This window comes from Hippocampus bargibanti, linkage group LG02 (assembly GCF_051943395.1).
Source record: "Hippocampus bargibanti isolate YZ-2025 linkage group LG02, ASM5194339v1, whole genome shotgun sequence".
NCBI classification, from domain to species: domain Eukaryota; kingdom Metazoa; phylum Chordata; class Actinopteri; order Syngnathiformes; family Syngnathidae; genus Hippocampus; species Hippocampus bargibanti.
In genome coordinates, this window is record NC_142735.1 from 11,012,763 (window position 1) to 11,034,996 (window position 22,234).

The window sequence follows — 22,234 nt, forward strand, 5'->3', positions numbered from 1 at the left end:
TTGTCGTAAGTCGAGCTGGTCGTAAGTCGGGTGTTACCTGTATTGAATTTTAGGACCACATAAACAGCCTTTTACTGAGTGAGTTGCTTGTTCTGTAGCTACAAAGGGACATAAATCTTGTGCCGATCTCAAGCCCGGATATATACAGAGGGTTGTGTCAGGAAGGGCATCCGACGTAAAAGCTTGGCCAAAACAAACATGCGGATCACACCTCTGAAGATGGAGGACACTGATTGGCTGTGGAGACCCCTTGAAGGGAAAAGCCGAAAGGAAAAGAAGAAGACTAACATGCTATTTTCAACTTTCCAAACTTGTTGCAAACAAGATTTATTAGATTCAATTTGATTAGAAAATATCAGATTAGATTGGATACCTTTATTAGTTTTTATTAGTCTCAGAAAAAGAAGTAGAAGACACAATACTGTAACCAAATTCCTATCCATGTAGTCTACTTGAGAAGGAGCCTTTGAATGCATTGAGGGACCCAGCCCCAGTGAATTTCCTTTCTAGAATTTGGAAACCTTGTGTGGTTGAGATGAGTTGTTGAGAAACCTTGTGTTGTCATCATGTGGCTCCCCCAAAAACATTCAAAGTGGAGCAAATATTTTGAATCCGGCGGAAGTAGTCGCCGAAACATATCTATTTGAACACCTACACTGTCTGTAAGTAAAAAATCTGCTTAAAATTAAATTATATTTTGAATCCAGTTTCCCAAACACTTAGAACAAACACTCCCCCATTTGCAGGGCCTCTGAAAATGCTCTACAATCCTCTATCACCCAAAACAAATGTTAAAATTGCATTTTCGACCATTTCCTGCAAACAATTGTGGAGCTAATCCCCGACTCGAAAAAAATCCGATGCAGAGAATCTGTTTCAGTTCACTCAAAATGAAGCAACATTTCGAACTACGCTCTGCAGAAAGAGCTTATTGCCTCTGCCTGCCCTGACTGCTCATCGCACATGCCAATCATAACAAAGTGCACTAGTCCGACAACCTACTTCTGAAATTGAGTTGGAAATCTTATATTTGGCTTCAAAGCAGCAATGCTGGGTGAATTCCAGAGTTGTGACATTTACTCAGGTTCATTCTGTGATTGACAGGCTATGTGTCCGTCACAATAGACCCTATCTCTTGCATGTTGTCGTTTCTCCTAGCAAAAAAAAGGGTGCTTTGTTGTGTTCATATTTCCCACATGGGCCATTTTTTATTCATAAAATCCATTGCATTGACGACATTAGCATAAATTAGCATTGTAGCAACAAAACCAACGAGTACCCGAGGGTTTTTTCCATTGGAATCCTTCATCCAGGTTATATTGTGTATCCACGCTCATTATTGACTTGCAGATTGGCTCAGAGAGTTCCGGTTTAAAACGGAAGGGATAAACATTACGAAGCAACAGCCCAGGGCAGCACCTTTGTCACGTTCCTCTTTCAAGGGATGGTTCGCTTTTGGTATGCAGAAGCCTTGGGCGTACATTTTGGCTTGAGATGCGCTGTTTGTGCTTGGCAAATGTCAACAGTGGACTTGTTGGTGGCTGTTTGTCAGCCTACTGGCTTCGGTGACAAACATACATGATACCAGCGATTGCAAAAAGAAAATGTGAAGTGGAATCTATGATAACATAGGAAATCAGTATGCACATATCTTTTTCCCAGCGACCAGAAAGTTAAACTTACTGTAGATTGCAGATTTTAGGACGTGAGTTTGGTTCAAACGTGTGTCATGTAAATAGTATATTTACCATTGTTAATTTGTATCTCATATCCTTCTATCTATAATTGTTGTGATGCAGGCTCATTGTTGTACAAGTTGAGGGGCTTCCTGTCTTGAGTTGCGAAACAGAATGAGCTGCAAACAGATGTCAAGACAGGGGAAACACTAACGCTCATGTTTCAATGGTCGAATTCGTATGACCAATGATAATGAAGTGATGCGTTTCATAACCATATTGGCAACAGGTTTCAAGTTTGTTTTATACTTTAACCGCCACTCTCAAGAAAAGATGGACTTGAATAAGAAAGACCACACTGTACGGGGAGGGTTTCCATCAGTCAATGGTTTTTCTTCATAAATTGTAACTGAAATTAAGCTCACCGTTGTACAGAAGCAAGATTTTTGTTGTCTTGATTTCCCTGGCCGGGGATCCCGCTGAGCCGAGGACGATGATTTTGATCAAATTGTGAGCGCCATGCAACACTTGCAACTCACGGAAAAGATGTGTATAAAAAAGTGAAACTTGAGAAAAAATACAATTATGTAAGTAATATAAACTAGGCAGAGGCTGAAGTAAGATACTTTTCTGATGTTAAATGCACTTGTTGCATGTAATATAAGTACAAGTATATCAAAAGGTAAATAATTACTGTATAACTTAGTTTGTGTAGCCATATGGCACTTTGTGTCATGAGTTTATACCAAACAGAAACTCAAGTCCACATCATGCTGTCATTACAAACCTATGTGTGGATTGTGAAATTTGTTTGTTTTAGTTTTTGTTAGGTTAGGTTATCAGTCTTTTGAGTGCAATCTATAAGAGTGAAGCTGACATAACAGCTTTTTGTGAGTACGGTATATCGCGAAGACAATAACATTTTATTATGTCACTGTTCCAAATATTTTATCTTCAGAAAATCACATGTAATTAAGCGACAGTCCATAACAAACCTCTGTGCAAAATCAAATCTAAGAGTTGTTGGGGAAAAAATCGATAAAAAGGTGTGTGAATAATAATAATAATAATAATAATAATAATAATAATAATAATAATACATTTTATTTCAAGCGCCTTAAAGCTCTCAAGGACACTTTACAGTCACAGGCAAGTAGAGATATAATTATATATAGAAACAAGAGATAAAGCTACACAGAAAATACATTTTTAAATAGGTGGGTTTTGAAATGGGGTTTGAGGGTGGGAAGAGAATCGATGTTACGAATGTTGGGAAGAAGCGAGTTCCAGAGTTAGGGGGCAGAGCAGCTGAAAGCTCTGTCCCCCTAATGGCATTGTGGTTACACATGCCGGACATTTGTGCGTGCTGGCAATGTAGGGTCACTTCCCACTCAGTGATGGTGTGAATTGTCATCTATCTCTGTATGGCCCCTGCAACTGAGTGGCGACCAGTTCAGAGGATAGCATACCTGTCAACCTCCACGGCTCCATGCCCTTACAAACTGTCGTATTTTCCCTTACAAAATACAAAATAATCGTACACCATATATATATTTTTTAAACGTGTTTATGTAGTTTGTCACATGTTATATTGTGTGTTACATATTCTTCATTTTATCATTCTGTACATATTCTTCTAAATGATGAAATTACAAGTGTTTCTTAATTACTACAGTGTTCTCTATTGTATGCTATTGTATAATCAATATGTTTTCCAGACTTCTACGTTTTTGGCGTTGCTCTTTGTATCAAAATGCATCTTCAAATCATAGTAACCGGAGGCAGCTACTTTCACGTCTTTTTTGCAAGCAACACAATACGAATATTCAAAACTTTCAAAATGTCTCATACAAAGAATAAAGGTTTAATAACCGTTTAATATGTCTCAAATCAGGTTCATAATAATAATAATCATCATCCTCATCATCATTATTGTAATTGATGATGATGAGTTAGGCTCCAGCACACCCGCGACTCGGCTGAAGAGAAGCACATTAGAAAACGAAGGAAATGATCTTATTATTTTATTTCTTTTGCTGTGATATAAACCCACAAATCCAACATTCTGTCAACCTCCCCCCTGTGAGAATGTTGACTGTGACTAAGTGAAGCAAACAAGCTGTGCTGAGAAACTTTTTGGCACAAATGTGCTCACATGACACTCCACCGCCTTCACACCACACGCTCATGCTTGGCCCTGGTTCTTTTTATTTCTCCCTCCATCTCCCTTCAAAATGGTGTCTCTCACCATGGGCCTCAACGAGACTAGTGGATGAACCGCAATGACTTCCTCACAGCAAACAAGATCAAAAAGTAACAGCGTGCAGGCAGGGAAGGGGAGACTACTAACAACATGGACCGACCTTGAGAGGCGCCTTTACATTATTCATACGATTCATACAATTTTCTCTGATATTTTATTCATTGTTCTTTTTTACTTAAAGACAAAACGGGAGTCTAACCGATTGCAGGATAAAGAAAAAATAGATGAGAGCGATTTAAACAATGTCGCTTCTTTGAAGTGATTACTTTAATAATCACTCACACGCTGATTATTTATTTTCTGTGGTGGGAACGACTCGGTACAGGTGAAAAAAAACTAAAACACTTGTCACTTAACTGACTCAAACTAATTGAAAACACGAACATTACAAATACAGTAATGTGCAATTATTTGAAATGAATGGAATGCATTTTATGAGGAAAAACTTAGAATATTTTGAGCCGTCAACTGATTACATCTGGTGGTGTCTTGGCTTCAATGGTGATAGAAGATGCCGGTCTGACCTGTAAGACCCAAATGTATTGTGAGGCTTTGACGGGAATGTCTGACAGAATTACCTGTCAGAGTTTCAATTCCCATCTCCTGGGAGCTGCAGGGGGGGACCATGTTTCATTCCTCCATTGTAGTGGCGGCCGATCAGAGCTGTGGTCGTAAGGTGGTTGGGATGTGTCTGACGGCGACCCCTGAACCAGCTGGTGGACACCCAAGGTAAAGGAACACATTTTAATCATGTACCGGTGTATTTTAAGCCGGTTTCATGCAAATATATAGAGTAGAGGGCAGCCTCGTATTCCAGTGCTTAGCGCGTCGACCTCTTAGTGCAAAAGTATGGGTTCAATTCCAGCTCCCGCCTACATGCTTTCCCTGCGCATGTGTTGCTTTTCCTCCCACATTTCAAAAACGGGTTCTGGGTGTCCCTTGCCTACTGCCTGAAGACGGCTGGGATAGTTTCCACAACCCCATGTGACCCTTGTGAGGATAAGTGCAGGCCTGTATCAACCTCTTTTAGCTGTCTCCACTGTTTTCATCATATCAGCCTCAGCAATATCTTTTGAGAGACAATAACATTGGTATAGAAAGAAAGGAATTGTTTAACTGCAAAAAGAATGGAAAATCTTAGTAATTTTTTCTAATGTTTTTTTTTAAATGCATCAATGTCAAATGGCAGCTATGTAATATCAAGTTCACAATCACAAGTTCACAGTGATTTTCATGTTGGGACAATCAAAAACAAAACAAAAAATGTGACCAATTGACAACAACGGTTTCAAACTGAGAGCCAACCTGTAATATTTTGACAATGTCTGCATTGTGAATACTGCAAGAGTGCTGTTAAATACCCACTAATATAAACATTGGTCTGTCATGTTAAAGATGACAGGGTTCTGGATCATATTCTAGTGCTACTTAATTCTGTCTTTTCCGTTTCGGCATCGCCCAGCTCACTGGGAGACATGGCGGATTAACACCAGATTATTAGCCCAGCGCTCGCAGGAGAGATGGCACGTGTGTAGTGCTGTGTCGCCGAGAGGAAAACATCGGTTAAAAAAAAATCATAAAAGATTCATAGGCAAGACTGTGAGCACAGTAACAGTGTAAAAAATACTGGGATTCAGTTCAATGCTCGAAAGAGGTTTTGAATGACAGTCTCATGCGACTTTTCATTGGCATGCAGTTCCATAGCCTGCTATGCTATTTTTAGAGGACACTGGGGAAGTGAGTTTTGTGGGTACGCTATGTGACATGTTGACAAAGTATGTCACCCCTTTTTCGCGTTTTTTTTCTTTAATTCTATACCCACACACCCACCTCTCTGCTCGCATAGTAAAAACCGAAGCCGGCAAATAAAAACACTTGTCAGGGTTGTGAAACAAATGGTCGGCAATATTGCCAAAAGTCGCACTATAAATTACGAGGGTAGTTCCAAAAGCAAGAACGGCCGACTTCGATGAAATTGTCCCAACAACATCAAATACAATTCCAATGAAGTCTGAAAATTCCAAATAGTCTTGGTTGTTTCTAAAGGCATGTACAATTGAGTCATTTTTGTGATCTTAAATGACAAATAAACAAAATAAGCATTTTTGGTCTTTAATGAACTGCCTGTAACATACAATACATTTTTTATTGAAACATTTTTTATTGAAACAAGATGTCTATTTTGGTTTTTCTGTCCTGCAGCATCTGCTGGGCCGTCTGCAGCATCTTCTTATCCTTGTTGGATCCATTGGCATAGATGGGGATCATGTTCTCAACTCCTTGCTTGACTTTGAGTTCAATGTTGAGCTGCCTCTCCAGGGCAGCAATGCGCTCCTTGTCACAATCTGTCACGAACACAAAGTATATGCAGACTTTTCAATTAATTTAGGTGTAATAAGAATACATATTTTTTGGGTAAGCAAAAAAAAAAATCACACAAAAATATTGATGTGATGTTTTTTGTTGAACAGCAAACTAAACTATTCAACATAGTGTTGTACTTCAACAACATACAGTATGCACTCAGCTATTCTAAACATCTGCCATTTGTTGACAATTTGCCGATAAACGAGCAAAAACATGTTTCTCCTTTTCCAAAACAACCAGTTAAAACGTCACAATCGACATGAAGCCATTACTCTTGATTATTAAATTGCCGAGTTAATTCATCTATTTGAATGACGTTCGACCTCCTGAAGTCCTGAAGTTTTTTTGTTATTTTGACTTCAAGACGGCGCCGCGAGAGTGGCTGCCTTTCCAGCAGCTCCTATGTTTTGCTTTTCTACTTTCATTTCTTTCATAACTTTGCTGCTGTGAAATGTAAATTTCTCCATTACGAGACTAATAAAGGCAAATCCAATCCAATCCAAGTCCACGCGAATAGCTGGATGCCAATGCAGTGGTGCGTGTGATCCAGACGATGGGGCTGAAGCATTAAACCATTGCGCTGCTGCTGCTGCTGCTGCTTCTGCTTATGCTGCTGCTGCTGATGATGATGATGCTGATGCTGTGCACATGCTTTGTAGTGTGAATGATTCCACTGCCTCTCTTCGGTCAGTAAATGAAATTGTAGCTCCCATTGAGACTGGTAGATGATGTTAAATTACATTTTCAAGTGGTCCAAAGTGCAACTGGAAGCCCACTCAAGTGTCAGGAATCTTTTCACTTTCACAATGGACGTCACACATGCTGGTTATGGCCCAAAAAAAAAAAAAAAAAAAAAAAACGCAGTTACATTTTATGTACCGGTATTTAATATAGTATGTGCAATAGGGATATACACATACATACATATAAGTGTTTGACATTTAAAGGATTGCAGTATTTTTAGAGTGTAAAATAAACGTTTGGCAAGATAAAAGGTAATCTTGACAGACCTAACATTATCCTATCATGTTTGTTGAATGCCACAGATAATTGAGAGTATTCAATAAACATAACTCATATTGTAATCTGTATCTGGATTTAGTAAATTCACACACTTCCTGATAGATTTTGTGGGTAAATTCAGTTTGTAATCGCTGATAAGTTTCTATTTCGGACTGTTAGTTTTTTTTATCTCTATGTTAAATCTCCTAATTCGCAAATGTAGTATTTTCCTGGGATAATTTTGTAGCATTTTATCGGCTAAGTATCCGGGTTCCAGGGGTTCTTGCTTCAAGCATTTAGGAATTAGCCGGCTCTGTCTACATCTAAGATTGAATCTGAGGTGGTTCTTTAAGTCAGCTAATATAAAAGTGGCCTTTTCTAAGTTATGTACAAGCAGAAGGATGTCTCTCCCAAAGTTGGCAGCAATAAGTCTATGTAAGCTCTCAGTCGTACAGGAGTGCTCCATCGAAGGTTTCTTCAGCCATCATCTGTACTTCTTTGAAGGTGTCGGACGTTATCGGCAGTACATATGCACCTAAAAGCTAGCAACCACTCATTTGACAACAATGAGGTTAAAATCTTAGCGAAAGAACATACAGTAAAGTCTCGTTATATCGATATTCAAGGGAGTCCGAAAAAATATCGATATAACCGGGACTATCGATATATCCGACCCTGTTTGCATGTAATTTTCTCCGTGCGTGCATAGAAATAGTATCAATATAACCGGGACTATCGATATATCCGATATCGATATAACGAGACTTTACTGTAGATCGTTTGAAAGGGGACTAAAAGAAGGGGTTTTCATAAAACAGCTAAATCCTTCACTGAACCGATATGGTGGTGTGAGGTTCAATTTGGATTGCTCATACAATAGCCTGCTTAGGCAACATAGGATTTGTAATGCTGATGAGGTGATACCGGAGGAAGTGGGGCAATCAGGCCAGTCGTTAGTCAGGACAATAGGAACAATCAGTGGAGCCACAGGGAGTAGTCCTCTGCTACCCCCAACCTGAGAGCAGGGACCTATCACAGCAGTGTCCGGCATCGCCATGTCTGGATAGTTGGGATATGTAAAGTCTTGTTATATCCATATTCATGGGAGTCAGAAAAAATGTCGATATAACCGTACTATCGATATGTCCGATCTTGTGCCCTACTGCATGAAGCGGGGACTATAAATGGGGGATCTTTGATATGGCATGTAATTTTCTCATTGGGTTTCTGGATTGTGTATCTAGCATGCTTTTGTACTGTAGTGAAGTGAAAAATAAACGTATGCATTAAATAAAAACGTCATTTATTATTTTTATAACACACTCTTGTAATCGTGACTGCGTATCACTCAACATTGTTGACATTGTACACACGAGAGAAACACGAACGCCAGCTTGTACAAACATATGAAAAACAGTGATTATTGCAAGCGATAAAGATATCTGAATACAACACAATTAAATACTGTACATGTATGGAAAACGAAAACTTCAACGTTTTCATTACTTACGTTGATGAAGTATTCTGCGGCACGTCGAACTATTTCGCGATGGATTTGCTCGTTGGATTGTCCTCCACAGCCATGATTGCCTTTTACGTTGTTGGGATATCACAATTTGTTTCCCCATGGTTGAAATTGGTGTCAAACAACTGTATACTGTATAAGAAGACTACAGTATTGTGACCTCTCATGCTCTTTGATCCAGGTCCGAAATCTTTATAGTATGCCGTCTTTATTATGGTAGAAAATGGCGTCTGCTACACTGCGCAAGACACGGAAGCTGGTCACGTGATGAAGTCACGTGACCAACGGTGCCACTGACACCTAAGCAAATATGATGAAATAAACATAGCAAAATGGCCCGCGGGAGATGAAAAAGAGCACCGTAGTAACCAGATTATCATAATAACCATGTATTGTACTAAACGGAACTAATTTCTACATAAAAAGACTAGAAATTTGCCGGGAAATGAAAATAGTATCGTAATAAGCAGCATTATCAATGTAACAGATATCGATATAACGAGCCTTTACTATATATAGGGTCGATACTACCAATAAGACTATAGTTCGCTGAAGAAGCATCTTGGATAAGAAGCGAAACGTCCGACACCTTCAAAGAAGTATAGATGACAGCTGAAGAAACCTTTTCATCGATTGACCACTCCTGTACGACTGAGAGCTTCCACAGACACATATTGTAAGAAAAATCTTCACTGACAAGTCTATGTTTTGTTATCCTGATATGGAAAAGATTGGATCAAAGGCTACCTTGGTAACATCCATCCATCATCTGAGGCGCTTCTCCTAATGAGGGTCGTGGGAACATGCTAGCAGATCTATTTTCATCCGAATGGTAATTAACGTAAAGTAGTCTAAAGGTCATTTCACAATTTATCCTAAAATGAAAACTTCATAGTTATTGTTTTTTTAACATCTTGTTGCTGCAAGTCATTACCCTCAGCATATTATAACTTCCCCATTTTTGCCACCCACAGAATTAGGGTAACGCCTTGTCTAGAAAATATAAAGTAAATACAAAATATTAGGACAATGTCTTGGGCCATTGCAGAATTTTGCAGAATGACTTTGAAAAATATGCACATAAACATTGATGTATTTGTCGCACATAAGCCTGCGTACTGAAAATCATTTTGCTGTTGCAGATAAGCTATGAATCCAAACAAAAATTACATCGCTCTTTTAAAGCAAATATTTTTAATATCATTATGATAGACTAGGAGTGTTAAACTCATTTGTTTTGTCGCTGGCCACATCCCTCGTTATTTCTTGCCCATGACAATTTGACATTTTGGTACAGAACCCAGCAAGGATCATGACAATTGACACACATGATTTGCTCCTGCAGGCCATATAAAATGATGTGGCGGTCTGGATCAGGCCCCTAGGCCTTAACTTTCACACCTGGGTGACAGGATATTTGTTGATGTTAGCATTTCACAATGTAAAAATAGCTGCTCCAACTACTACTACTACTACTACTACTACTACTACTACAGTAGTAAATAAGTAGAAGTAATGTAGTCATAATTTTAATAATGTAAAGTTGTTGTTTTTTTTGTTTTGTTTTTTTATAGCTGTGCCTCAAATGCACAAGCATTTTGGTGGGTAGGTAAGCCCATCTGTGGTGCCAGGTTTGCCGAGTTATATGCCATATTTTGACAAGTGTGTTCAATAGTAACGACACATGCAGGGTAGGTAATGGGCACGGGCCACTGGGCTAACATTGATGTCGAAACCTGAGTAGCTCAGATAAAAGTAATACATTTCAGACCCAAATAATGTAGTTTTCAGTGACCCAAATTTATTGTACTAACGATGTAACAAGAGCGGAGATGTCAAGAACACAGGATATTGTCTTGCTGTGCTTTTATCATATCAACTGATAGCATTTTTGATCGGTTTTGCTTAAACTGTACCGGAACACAGGAGAAAATGTAAAAACCTTTCTCAATTGGAAATTCCATCTCTGCGGAAGTTACAATCTTACCACATTAGAGCATTACCATACCAACTCTAAGCATGTTAGCTTTTGACCAGTTTCGGTCTGACAAAAAGTTTGAACAACTACACTCAAGCAGTACTGTGCTTTGCTTTAAGGCTGTATTTCCCAGAAAGAAATATAAATATAATAAAAATATAGCAAGGCCCAAAATTCTTCTAGACAATAAATTCTGATGTCGAAATTACTCCCAAAGTGGCTTTTTGAGGAAAAATGTGGTAAATGTATCACAAACCCACAGGTAAGACTCTGGGGACTTATAGACCTCTTCATGCATGAGAGCAAGATGACGCCTCTTTTTTTCCTCTCCAGCATTGCCATCTTTATTTCCTTTTCATTTTTTTCTCCAGCTGTTTGCAGCTTGCCTGAGGCGTTCTGATAAGACGCACAAGCATCTCAAAAGGGGCAAATAGCGCTGCGTGACAAGGCAGGAGGAGTGCAATTGTTTGATGGAGACGGCGATTGCATTTCTCATGTGTTTGGCGAAGCCGTGTCCCGACTGGAGACCATCTGAAGTGGCGCTTTTTTCACTTGTTTATAAGTCTTATCGCTGCAACATGATGGTGCGGATTAAGTGCACCTGGGGTGGCTCACCTGGAAGCTTTCTGGCTTCCAGGACTGTAGGATACTGTAAAGGTTCAATGTGCAAGCTGCAATTTCAAAACCAGTATTAAAGTAATTTTGTATTTGTCCAAGCTCCCTGCATTTAACAACTAAAGGACACCCCTCAAATACATTATATATATATATATATATATATATCTTATTTAATGTTTGGTAAATAAAGAAGAGTAGATTGGAAAGGATAGCATCCTTCCTAACATGCGATAAAAATCCTTTTTTCTTTTATTCAGTACAAAATAAGTGCATACATCTGTTTTTTGAAGAGTGAGTATTGTTCTACATTTCCATTGCTGAATGCAGATAGAAAAGATTCACTGCTCAACTAAAAAAAAAACCAAAAAACATTAAAATATGTCACTAAACAAGTAATGTCGGTTTGCAAGCGTTTCCAAACTTAGTAAATAGCAAACTTTTTGTTTGGGTTCATTCAAGTCATTGAACGTGTTCAAAATGTCCTTGCAACAAGAAATACTGTTGTGACCATCAAAACTGCTGATGGCTGTCTGGCAAAGGTTTTGAAACCGTTTGAGGCTTTCAAAGCGTCCTGACAGAAAAAAAAATCAGTCATCACTCCAATCACAAACACTCAGCAACCTTGGCCTCTTTGTAGTAGATGGGCCAAAATGTATTTATTAATTTTCTTTCAGTATTTGCCTTCCCAAGTTCCCCGTTTTTTAAGGTAAAATAACTCCTCATTGGTTATCAGTTTTTTCAATTTGAATTTGACTTTATTTGGTCTCCAAGAGAGAGAAACTTAATTGTCTCGGAGGACTGGCCCCCTTTGCTACTACATATTGAACACGTTTTTTACACATACGCTACACAACATAAATTAGACAATGACATACGATATTAGACCATTTGTAAATTCTCCAAGCATTGGATCCATAAACTGACATATGATACCTGTGTCTGGAAGTTAAGTCCGGAATCCATATAAATCCTCAAGTATTTGTAAGAGAAGACCTGCTTGATGTCCGTGCCATTTATAGAGGTGGGGCTATGGTCTGCAATTGATTTAACGTCAAACACCATTTCCTCTTTTTTTCCCATTTATGCTTAGATGGTACTCATTACACCAGTTAACAAATATGTTTATCCCATTGCAGTGGCTACTAATGCCAGAGTCACTCGTGAGAAGATTAAGGATAGTTGAATCATCTGAACATTTTATGACATATTGATTTGGTTGGGAGCTAACACAGTAATTTGTAAATAAGGTAAATAGAAAAGGTGAGCTCACGAAACCCTGGGGGACCCTTGTGCTACTCATCTGACAAGACATAGTTAAATCTCACACACTGTGGACTTTTGGATAATACTACTCATGTTACTATCTTGTTCTGTTAGTGTATTCACAGTAAATCAAGTCTTATCAGAAATACAGTAATGCCTCAGTTTACAAACTTAATTGGTTCCCAGAAAGTGTGTGTAAGGCGAAAAGTTCATCTTCCAAACATTTATTTCCTATAAGAAACCATTAAAATGAGAATAATCTGTTTCCAGGTTCCCATAAAACATAATTTTCTACTAAATAAGCCTTAAAACTACACAAAATATACCATATTTTGTGTATAATAAATGTGCTATTGTATTGTAATTAAAGAAATAAACGGTACGGTATAATAAAGCCATTTTATTTACCTTTGTGATGGTCGTTGTTAATGGATGGTCGTAATGGTTGACTTACCGTACTGGTACTGGGACAGCTAAATCACACAAACACACAACTCGTTCGTGTTTTTCGATGATCTCCTTCTTCTGATTGACCATAATTTTCTTTTGTGTCCTCTTCGGTTTAACACGAGCCTGTGGTGGGGTCTTTTTCGGTCCCATAATAGCAAAAGTAGTCCACTCGATAATAAACAACATCCGCACTCAAAGAAAGGGGGTGAAGAAATTAATCTTCCTGAGGGACAAAGTTCGTGAGCTAAAGCGTTCGTAGGCTGAGGTATCGCTGTACTGGATTATCTGATAATAGGGTAAAATGTAAAATCTTGATCAAGCTGTTTTATGAACACTAGCTATTCAGCTTGACGCCCTGTTGCATGTTATTTTGTATATTTTATCGATGAATTTCCTTCGAGCAGTTTGGTTATATAAAATGTAATTTTAATGTGTCATTTTACATGAGAGAAAATTATTTTTTCTTCTTCATGTATAGTAGCAAATGTGACACCAACAGTCAATGACCCCAAACCAAGCTCAATTGCATTTGTTGGCACAACTCTTAGGCCCATACCAATAGACATCCTCCAAAACACGTTTGGACTTTAGCCCTTGTCAGATCATTGTGCAAATAGCAGCACTCTCCAATTAGACAAGGACTTTGCATTTTCATAACATCCAAACATTGGTTATGTGTGCTTTTAAAGTGACCACAACCTACAGTGTTGTGATGGAAAACAAGTCCATCACCCTCAGATATAGCCATCTAATTGGTCGAAGGCTAATAAGGCGCTGTCAGTTTTTGCACTAAGTTGTGCTGAAGCATTTGTTGCCCACTGCTGTATTTCCCGATTTGGTAAATGACGTGGGAGCAAAAACTGGTGGCTGCACAAAAAAAGTTACGTTTGTTTTACAACCCGGTGCACCATATACAGTAAAGTCTCGTTATATTGATATTCAAGGGAGTCCGAAAAAATATCGATATAACCGGGACTATCGATATATCCGACCCTGTTTGCATGTAATTTTCTCCGTGCGTGCATAGAAATAGTATCGATATAACCGGGACTATCGATATATCTGATATCGATATAACGAGACTTTACTGTATATGGAAAATGTTTTAAACTATGTCATTCATTGAAGGTACACCTTATACTCCGGTGTGCCTGCAGCAGTGTTTGAAATAAGGTCTGCCCGGAGGCCCGAGGCGTACAACTTTTACGTCGGGCGTACAACTTTCAAAACGTCTCGGCCCGGGTGGCCGACAACTTCTTCAAGGAAAAAAAAAAAATGTTCTCAAATCAAACGTTTGGTTTATTCAATAAAGCAAAAACTACAAGCAAACCGCTACAAGCCATGTGGACTCCTCTTTCTAGAGCAATCCACATGGCTTTTAGCAGACAACACAAACATTGCATTGTGCACCATGATGACAAACGACAACTGGAGCAAAATCTTCAGCAAGGGATATTTACCATAAATAAAGCAAGGGAGCATCTGTGGTAGGTACTTCCTTAATTTAAAAAAGTCCGTTCTACTTTGCAACATTTTTTTTGCGATTAGTCTTATTGTGTTTCAAGTTGTGAAGAATGGGGCGGGCAACTTTTTTGCCGGGCAGGCAACTTTATGCCCGAGCAGGCAACTTTTCAGAGTTGTCTGCCCTGGTGTCCGCTAACTTTTTGTCATGAGTTTCAGACACTGCTTTTAGTATGGAAAATACGGTGAATGTATTTGTATGTATAAAGTGTAAATTGGAACATTGTATTCCCCCTCTTGGGACCAATAACGTCGATCTGGGGAGTCTCTGTGGAACATATGTAAGCATGGGAGATGATACAAAGCCATTTTCTCCAGTCACGCAAATCTCAAGGTGTGAAATGGGGAATTTTGTAACTCTCACCTTCCTAATACTTCTTGAAACACCCGAATATTCGATTTATTATTTTTTGATAGACAATAAAATCCATGAAAAATATAGACAATGACAATAAATTTTTGCTTGGATATAAAAGATAAAACAATAATCTGTAGCATTTAGAAAATATTTCTTTTCACGTCGTTATTATTATTTTTCTATATTTTATTTTATTATTATGATTATTATTTTAATAATGACAATCTGGTGTTTGGACAGCGGTGTGTAGATTTTTTTGAATGGGCTGTGTGTTGGGGAGGGCGGTTGGCGGTCTTTCCTGCAGGCTCCCAGATTCTGTCGCCCGGCTCGCAGCGGGAATACGCGGCGCCATCAGTAGGGACGCAGCCCACTACCTTATTAATTAGCTTTTGGCTGCTGCAGGCCAACCTGCTGACCCATTTAATGAGTAAATAATTGCTTGGCAGGTCTTGTGTCATTACGACTTTTATTAATACACCGACTTATCTCAAAATTACACTTGAACCCCTTCAAGTGGCAAAATGCATTTGGAGCTCTGATAGTTTTATTTTGTTTTTTATCCTCTGGATTATTTCCAGTCAGGCTCTCAATGTGGGATTGCTTCCAAAATAAGATATGTTTTCATTTGATTCCTACAAGTTTTTAATCATCCAAAGACATATTGACAAGGGATTGTTATCAAATAATTGGAAAAGTACCACCAATTTCAATCGAAGTTCTTACAAACCTTTTGGATTTGGCCCGAGTTGGTCTATGGTTGTTTCATGTTGATAAACCAAGTGATATCTTTTGCTCCTTGGTAACAAATTGAGAAGTTGTTCATTAATATGTGCCCTCAGCTTGACACACTGCAAATCAACCGAGGCTTTGGACACCATGGATGTACTTTATTCCATTGTGAAGTCAGTGGCTGTCACTCAGAATTGCACGGCCGGGGTGGAAAAAAAGTGAGTAATTTATGACAATATCTTTTGATACTGATCCAACCTACAAACCAAAACCAACCAACCAATCAATTCATCTATCAATCACCAAATCAATGAACCCATCAATCAATCATATATATCAGAATCGACGTGCACACGTCGATCGCCGATTTGGAGCTTTTTGCTGATAATTTTACTATGATGGGACCGAAAAAAAAACCACCACAGGCTCGTGTTCAGCCCAAGAAGACACAAAATAAAATCACAGTCGCTGAGAAGAAGGAGATAATTGAAAAACACGAACGAGGTGTGCGTTTGTGTGATTTAGTGACCGAGCACGGCTATGCTAAGTCAACCATTGCTCCCATTCTCTGGAAAAGAGAAGCCATCAAAGGTACATCTGTTGCAAAAGGTGTTTCCGTGCTCTCAAAGCGACGGTCTCGGGCAATTGAAGAAGTTGAAAAACTGTTAATTTGGATTCACGAAAAGCAGCTATCCAGCGACAGCGTGAGTAAAGCTATTTTATGCGAGAAAGCACGGCTAATTCGCGCCGATATCGCCATGCGCCAGCCTGGAAGTTCGGCGCTTATTGAGGATTTTAAAGCCAGTAACGGATGGTTCGAGAACATCTGAGGTCGAGGAGGAGAAGACAATGTTGGCAAAGTGGAATGATGTGCAGGCTTTTACCGAACAGTTCCATCCAGAAAAGACTGGCTATGACAATCATCAACACGATGAACGATAATGTGATGCCTCAGCTTCGTAAGACCTTCCAAGTCAGAAAGCAACAGGTGTCAAATAAGAGGTTTTTAATCAGCAAAAATGATGAGGAGTCTCCAAAGAAAAAAGAAGAGAAGCCACACCAGAGGTTAAGTTACCAACAGTACTTATGGAAGGTGACTGTCCTTCCATAAGCCATCAACGACCATCAAAAAGGCAAATAAGACTTTATTTTACAGCAGTTTATTTCTTTAATTACAGTCCTCATGTAATGTGCCTCTCTTTGTGACTTTATGATACAATGCAGTGTATTTCTTTCATTACAATACAATACCACATTTATTATACATAGAATAAGGTATGTTGTGTGCAGTTTTAAGGCTTATTTAGTTAAAAACTATATTTTATGAAAACCCGGGAACGGATTATTACCATTTTAATGGTTTCCTATGGGAAAATGTTTTTTGAGATACACACTTTTTGCCTTACACACTCTATCTGGGAACCAATTAAGTTCGTAAGTTGAGGTCTCATTTTATATATATATATATATATATAGATGAGAAGGTTTCTTCAGCCGTCATCTGTACAAAAGTGAAGGTTTCGGACGTTTCGCCTCCTATCCAAGAGGCTTCGTCAGCGAACTAAAGAAGACGAAGCCTCTTGGATAGGAGGCGAAACGTCCGAAACCTTCACTTTTGTACAGATGACGGCTGAAGAAACCTTCTCATCGATGGACCACTCCTGTACGACTGAGAGCTTACACAGACGTATATATATATATATATATATATATATATATATATATATATATATATATATATATATATATATATATCCCACCCCCCAGAATAAGTAGTGCATAACACCAGCCTATACTGTGGCACCTTATGTTTTATGCCTTATATTTGGAAACATTTTAAATAAAAGGCGCTGAGAATTATTATTATACTTTCTTTTTTCCTTCATTCTTCATCCATCGATTAGTGTCAAAAGTCAAATTATTCAGCAATTGCTTTGAAAAACAATTGTTCTCTCGTCGAAATTGCTGTGTGTTGTAAAGTGAATTCAGTTCACCATAGTGATCATGTCTAAAAAAATTCCTGGTACGACCAAATAAAAACATATAGTCAATGGCCGGAATTTAAAGAAACTCCGAAATTGGGTCACTTGTTTCTCTCTGCACTGGAGAAATGTTTCTGTTGGGAGGCCATTGACTTTAAAAGGCCTTCAAAATGTAGCCACATACAAGTCCATGGATATTCCTCAAACACACCGTGAAATGTGTGCTCAGAAAAAAAAATACTTCTGAAAAGATTTATCGCTTTCTAAAAGCCCCCCAATTGACAGGATTTATAACGGCATCTCTTCATTTACCCGCTGATGTTAATGTCCGTCGGCGGGTATGTAAATAATCCACCAAGTGAGAATTATGCAGGAGGAAAAAGTGATAATTATCTGCGACGGTGTCTGCCCCTGCTATGCACTGCGAAATGATATCGTCCTCCAGTAGTTCAGTGATTTTTTTTTGACAACTTCTCTTCTGGATTGCTTTGCTTCCTGCCTCGTCGCTTCCTGTTAATTTTCACCTGCCATCCGTCTTTGAGGCTTCCGCGTATTTATAGTCCTCTCCTCACCCCGGCACAATATCGGTATATACTATTCCTAATGCATTATTCAGTTTTGACTTCTCGCCTGCTTGTGTGACATGTATGAATGTTATCCGCGCCCCCGCACCCTATGACTACGCTCACCTGCCAGTATGTTCCTTAAAAGCTTTTCGTGGAGGTAGGTCCAGTAGGGAGTCTGTTTGGATACTTATGTACCCCGTAGGGTTGGTTATTAGACTCCAGGGTAACCGGGTTCTCAAAGTATAAATGTCCAAACCTAGAACATTTGAATGTACCACCCCACTGACAAACTGCTGTCGCTAAGGAGTAGGTTGATCACAGTCATTCAAGTCATTCTTTGTAGCATGAAGAGTGGAAAGGATCAATACTTGTCATCGAAGAACTGGGATCATTTGAAATCAGATACAGTGAGACCTCAACTTACGAACTTAATTCGTTCCCAGACAGAGTGTGTAAGGCGAAAAGTGTGTATCTCAAAAAAAAAATCCCATAGGAAACCATTAAAATGGGAATAATCCGTTCCCGGGTTCCATAAAATTCAACTAAATAAGCCTTAAAACTACACACAACATACCTTATTCTATGTATAATAAATGTGCTATTGTATTGTAATGAAAGAAATACACTGCATTGTATCATAAAGTCACTTTATTTTCATTTGTGATGGTCATTGATGGCTTGATGGAATGGCGTTGGAGGTCGAAGGTCAAAGGGAATTGCTGCAAATTGCTATTCACTGTGAAGTGAGTTCACTGAACTATGACTTTTTTTCCATAGCTACTAAGGTTGACATCAAACTGCTTTCTTTCGGGTCTTAAAAAAGTCCTCACACTTTGATCCATTAACCATATATGTGGAAATATCACTATCTGATGCTGTTGGAAGACGAGGAGGATTTTTTTTCTTCCTGGCCAAGACGGTAATTTGACATTGAAACTAGGAGATACATGAACAAAAAAAAGACAAGATGTTCACCATGAGTTAAAAAAAGTTTACTACCATTTCATGCAGAGTTCACATCTCAAGTTTTGCGCATGAAAGTCAAAGCAAAAAAATAAATAATAAATCACAAATGTTCTCGAAACACTCCTTTGTCGGGACACTAATAACTCAAGGCACTGTTGTACTTTGAACTGTGGCTTAGGGATTTATTGATTTATTGTGTCGAGCAGGGTGCATGTGCACCTATTTTATCAGAAGGGGTGCCGCAGAGTCTTTTCTCTTCCCCTCATTTCCCCCATGGAGATGCTCAAAATTTTCGGAAAAGCTTCTTGCAATTTGAAAATCGTACCAAACATCCAGTGGAAGTGAACTTGAGCTGGTAAATGTAGAATGTTATCAAATATGTTATGCTTTGTCAATGTTGCTTTGGGCTTCACCTTTGATCGGCCAGCAAAAGCATGCATCAGTCACAGGGCCCTCAAGGACATCACAGCGAGCGTCGAGGTTGTGACACCATGAAAACATCAACACATCTACGTGTAACCGGTATAATATATATATAATAATAATATAATAATAATAATAATAATAATAATAATAATAATACATTTCATTTATAAGCGCCTTTCAAAACTCTCAAGGACACTTTACACTACAGTCACAGGATATTTTTTGTGCGGGTGAGCAGCGGCAGCCGCACGCGCCAGCGTTCACTCAACCCGGAAGTAACAAAGTAAAAAAAGCAACAAACAAACAAACAAAAAAACCCAAATATGACAACACAAAGACAGACAACAGACAAGACAGTAATTAATTCTTCAGGACTTTCTGTACCCTCTTTGTGACATGAAGCAGTTCTAGATGAAAGAGGAGAGGATCAAAGCGCCCTTTTCAGCAGTTGATCAGGGACGCCATGGTGGAATGTGCACGTATACCACAAGCTAAATGTTGAAAGCAAACACGCAGCTGTAGGATCCATTGACGAAAAGAGATTGTCTCACATCTCCTGTCGTCCATAAACCTGCTTCAATTCCAAGCCGCGACAGTTTAATCCTGATCGATTTGAGTTTCTACTTTAAATAAGTGTTTTCGTGACGCATCTTAGAAAGCAGACTCTTTTTAAGCAGAGAGTAGGTAGTAGTCATGATGATTTCATGATGGACGAGAATAAAAGAACAAGGTTACGTTTCTCATCAAGTGTTTAATGCTGAGGAAACTGGCCACTCCATTCCATCAAGCCTTCACCGACCATCACAAAGGTAAATAAAATGACTTTATTATACTGTACAGTTTATTTCTTTAATTATAATACCATAGCACATTTATTATACATAATATAGGGTATATTTTGTGAAGTTTTAAGGCTTAGAAAATAAGAAAGTAGAAAATTATGTTTGGTAATGGTTTCCTATGGGAAATTAATTTTTGGAAGACACACTTTTCGCCTTAAAATCTCTGTCTGGGAACCAATTAAGTTCGTATGCCAAGGTATCACTACTCCATAAATACAGTTGCATTGAGTGGAGAGTTGAGGACTGAGTCTAACCCACTTTTCTTGAAGTTAGCTGTTTTGACCCAACTCCAGAAAGGTTTTGAACGCCCCTGTTCATTTCTCACTGTGATTTTGGAGGGTGGGGGTGGGGGGTTCCTTCCAAGCTGCCCAAAGTTATCATTCAAAAGTGCATTCCAAGAAATTTTTGTGTGGCTTTGCGGTGGCGGTCGCCTAATGGCTCCTGCGCGGTGTTCAGAGGTCATTTTTCACTTCACAGAGTGTATTTGAATACACTTGAGATGTTTCAATTGACTGGACTTCAGGGCCTAGTAATCCAATCAGCCCTGACGATCTTCTGAGCACTGACCACAGCTCCCCTCACTTCCCAGAACATGGCCTGTTCAAATGAAACTAATTAGAATGAATGTTGGAGAACTTATTTGGCCGATTGAGACAAATAACCAATCTGTGCTCGTCAATTGAATTGTTCTACTCTGGCAGGCCGAGCATCCAATCAGGACAACTCTCTCTTTTTTTTTTTTTTTTGTTTTAGAAAAACGTGGCCGCTTCCCCAAATGTAATTGAAGCAATATTTCTATCCTAGGGAGAGAAATATTGATTAGAATTCAGATGAATGGACCTCCTCGCCTTCACCCTCGTAATGAGGAAGCCTAATGAAGCATGTAACATCTGTGTTCCATCGTCAACATGGTTGATTGGCACCTGTCGGAGAATCAAAGTGAGTATAGCGGACGCCATCTGTTTTATTAGCAGAGAATGAAGCGCGATCCTCACCCCCTTCCTCCTTGTCAAGTTTCACACGTTGAAACGAGTCGTCTCCTGTTCCATATAGAGATAAAATAACACCATATGTCATGTTGTGGCTAAATTATAACGTAGATCTTGATAGTAGAGTCACTCTTAGACCGCCAAGATTGAACTCGCACCTCAAAGCATTTCAGTTAAACAAAAATATGGCTGATTATCCACAACACATTTTTGTATTCATGTCAACAAAGTTTTAATGCAGTAACACACCCCGACTGCGAGACTTAGATCTTCGTATGACCACGATTTGCTGAATTTAGTCTGGGTAACTATGGACAGTCTTTATTTGCAGTTTATTTTCTATTTTGAAAGTTGAGTCATCTGCAAATAATGAATTCCTCATGTTAACGTTCGAATATGAGTTTGAAATTACACCACTGCATTTTGAGGTCATAATTTAATGAATGAATAAAGGTACTCACTCCATATTTAAGGTTTTTATTATGATTGACTAGTTCTTTAAATCTATTACATTAAATAGTGCATCAAAAATTCTGACTCCTCAAAGTACAAGCATAATGACCAACATTACTGTGCAGGAGCATAGAAAGGCTAGGTGTTCATTAAAAATATATCTTCTTGAAAGTGTAATATTATTTACAGCTTGAACATAAAAATGACACCTGAATCGAGGAAAATTTTACTAAAAATTAAGTGTTTTTTACTAGCGTTGG

At 38.7% G+C, this 22,234-nt stretch overlaps 1 protein-coding gene across 3 annotated transcripts in view; it reads left to right on the plus strand.

Moving 5' to 3' along the window:
- Positions 1 to 11,316, plus strand: part of neil3 (nei-like DNA glycosylase 3) — a 32,505-nt gene extending 21,189 nt beyond the window's left edge. Inside the window, exons 10-11 of one of the 3 annotated variants that reach the window (XM_088988946.1) lie at positions 4,587 to 4,668; positions 11,183 to 11,316. In XM_088988946.1, the coding sequence (XP_088845072.1) occupies positions 4,587 to 4,668; positions 11,183 to 11,201 (101 nt within the window). In that variant the 3' untranslated portion in view covers positions 11,202 to 11,316. The remainder of the gene's footprint in view (positions 1 to 4,586; positions 4,669 to 11,182) is intronic. The other 2 variants (XM_088988954.1, XM_088988928.1) reach the window with 2 other exon arrangements.
- Positions 11,317 to 22,234: the final 10,918 nt, after the last annotated feature.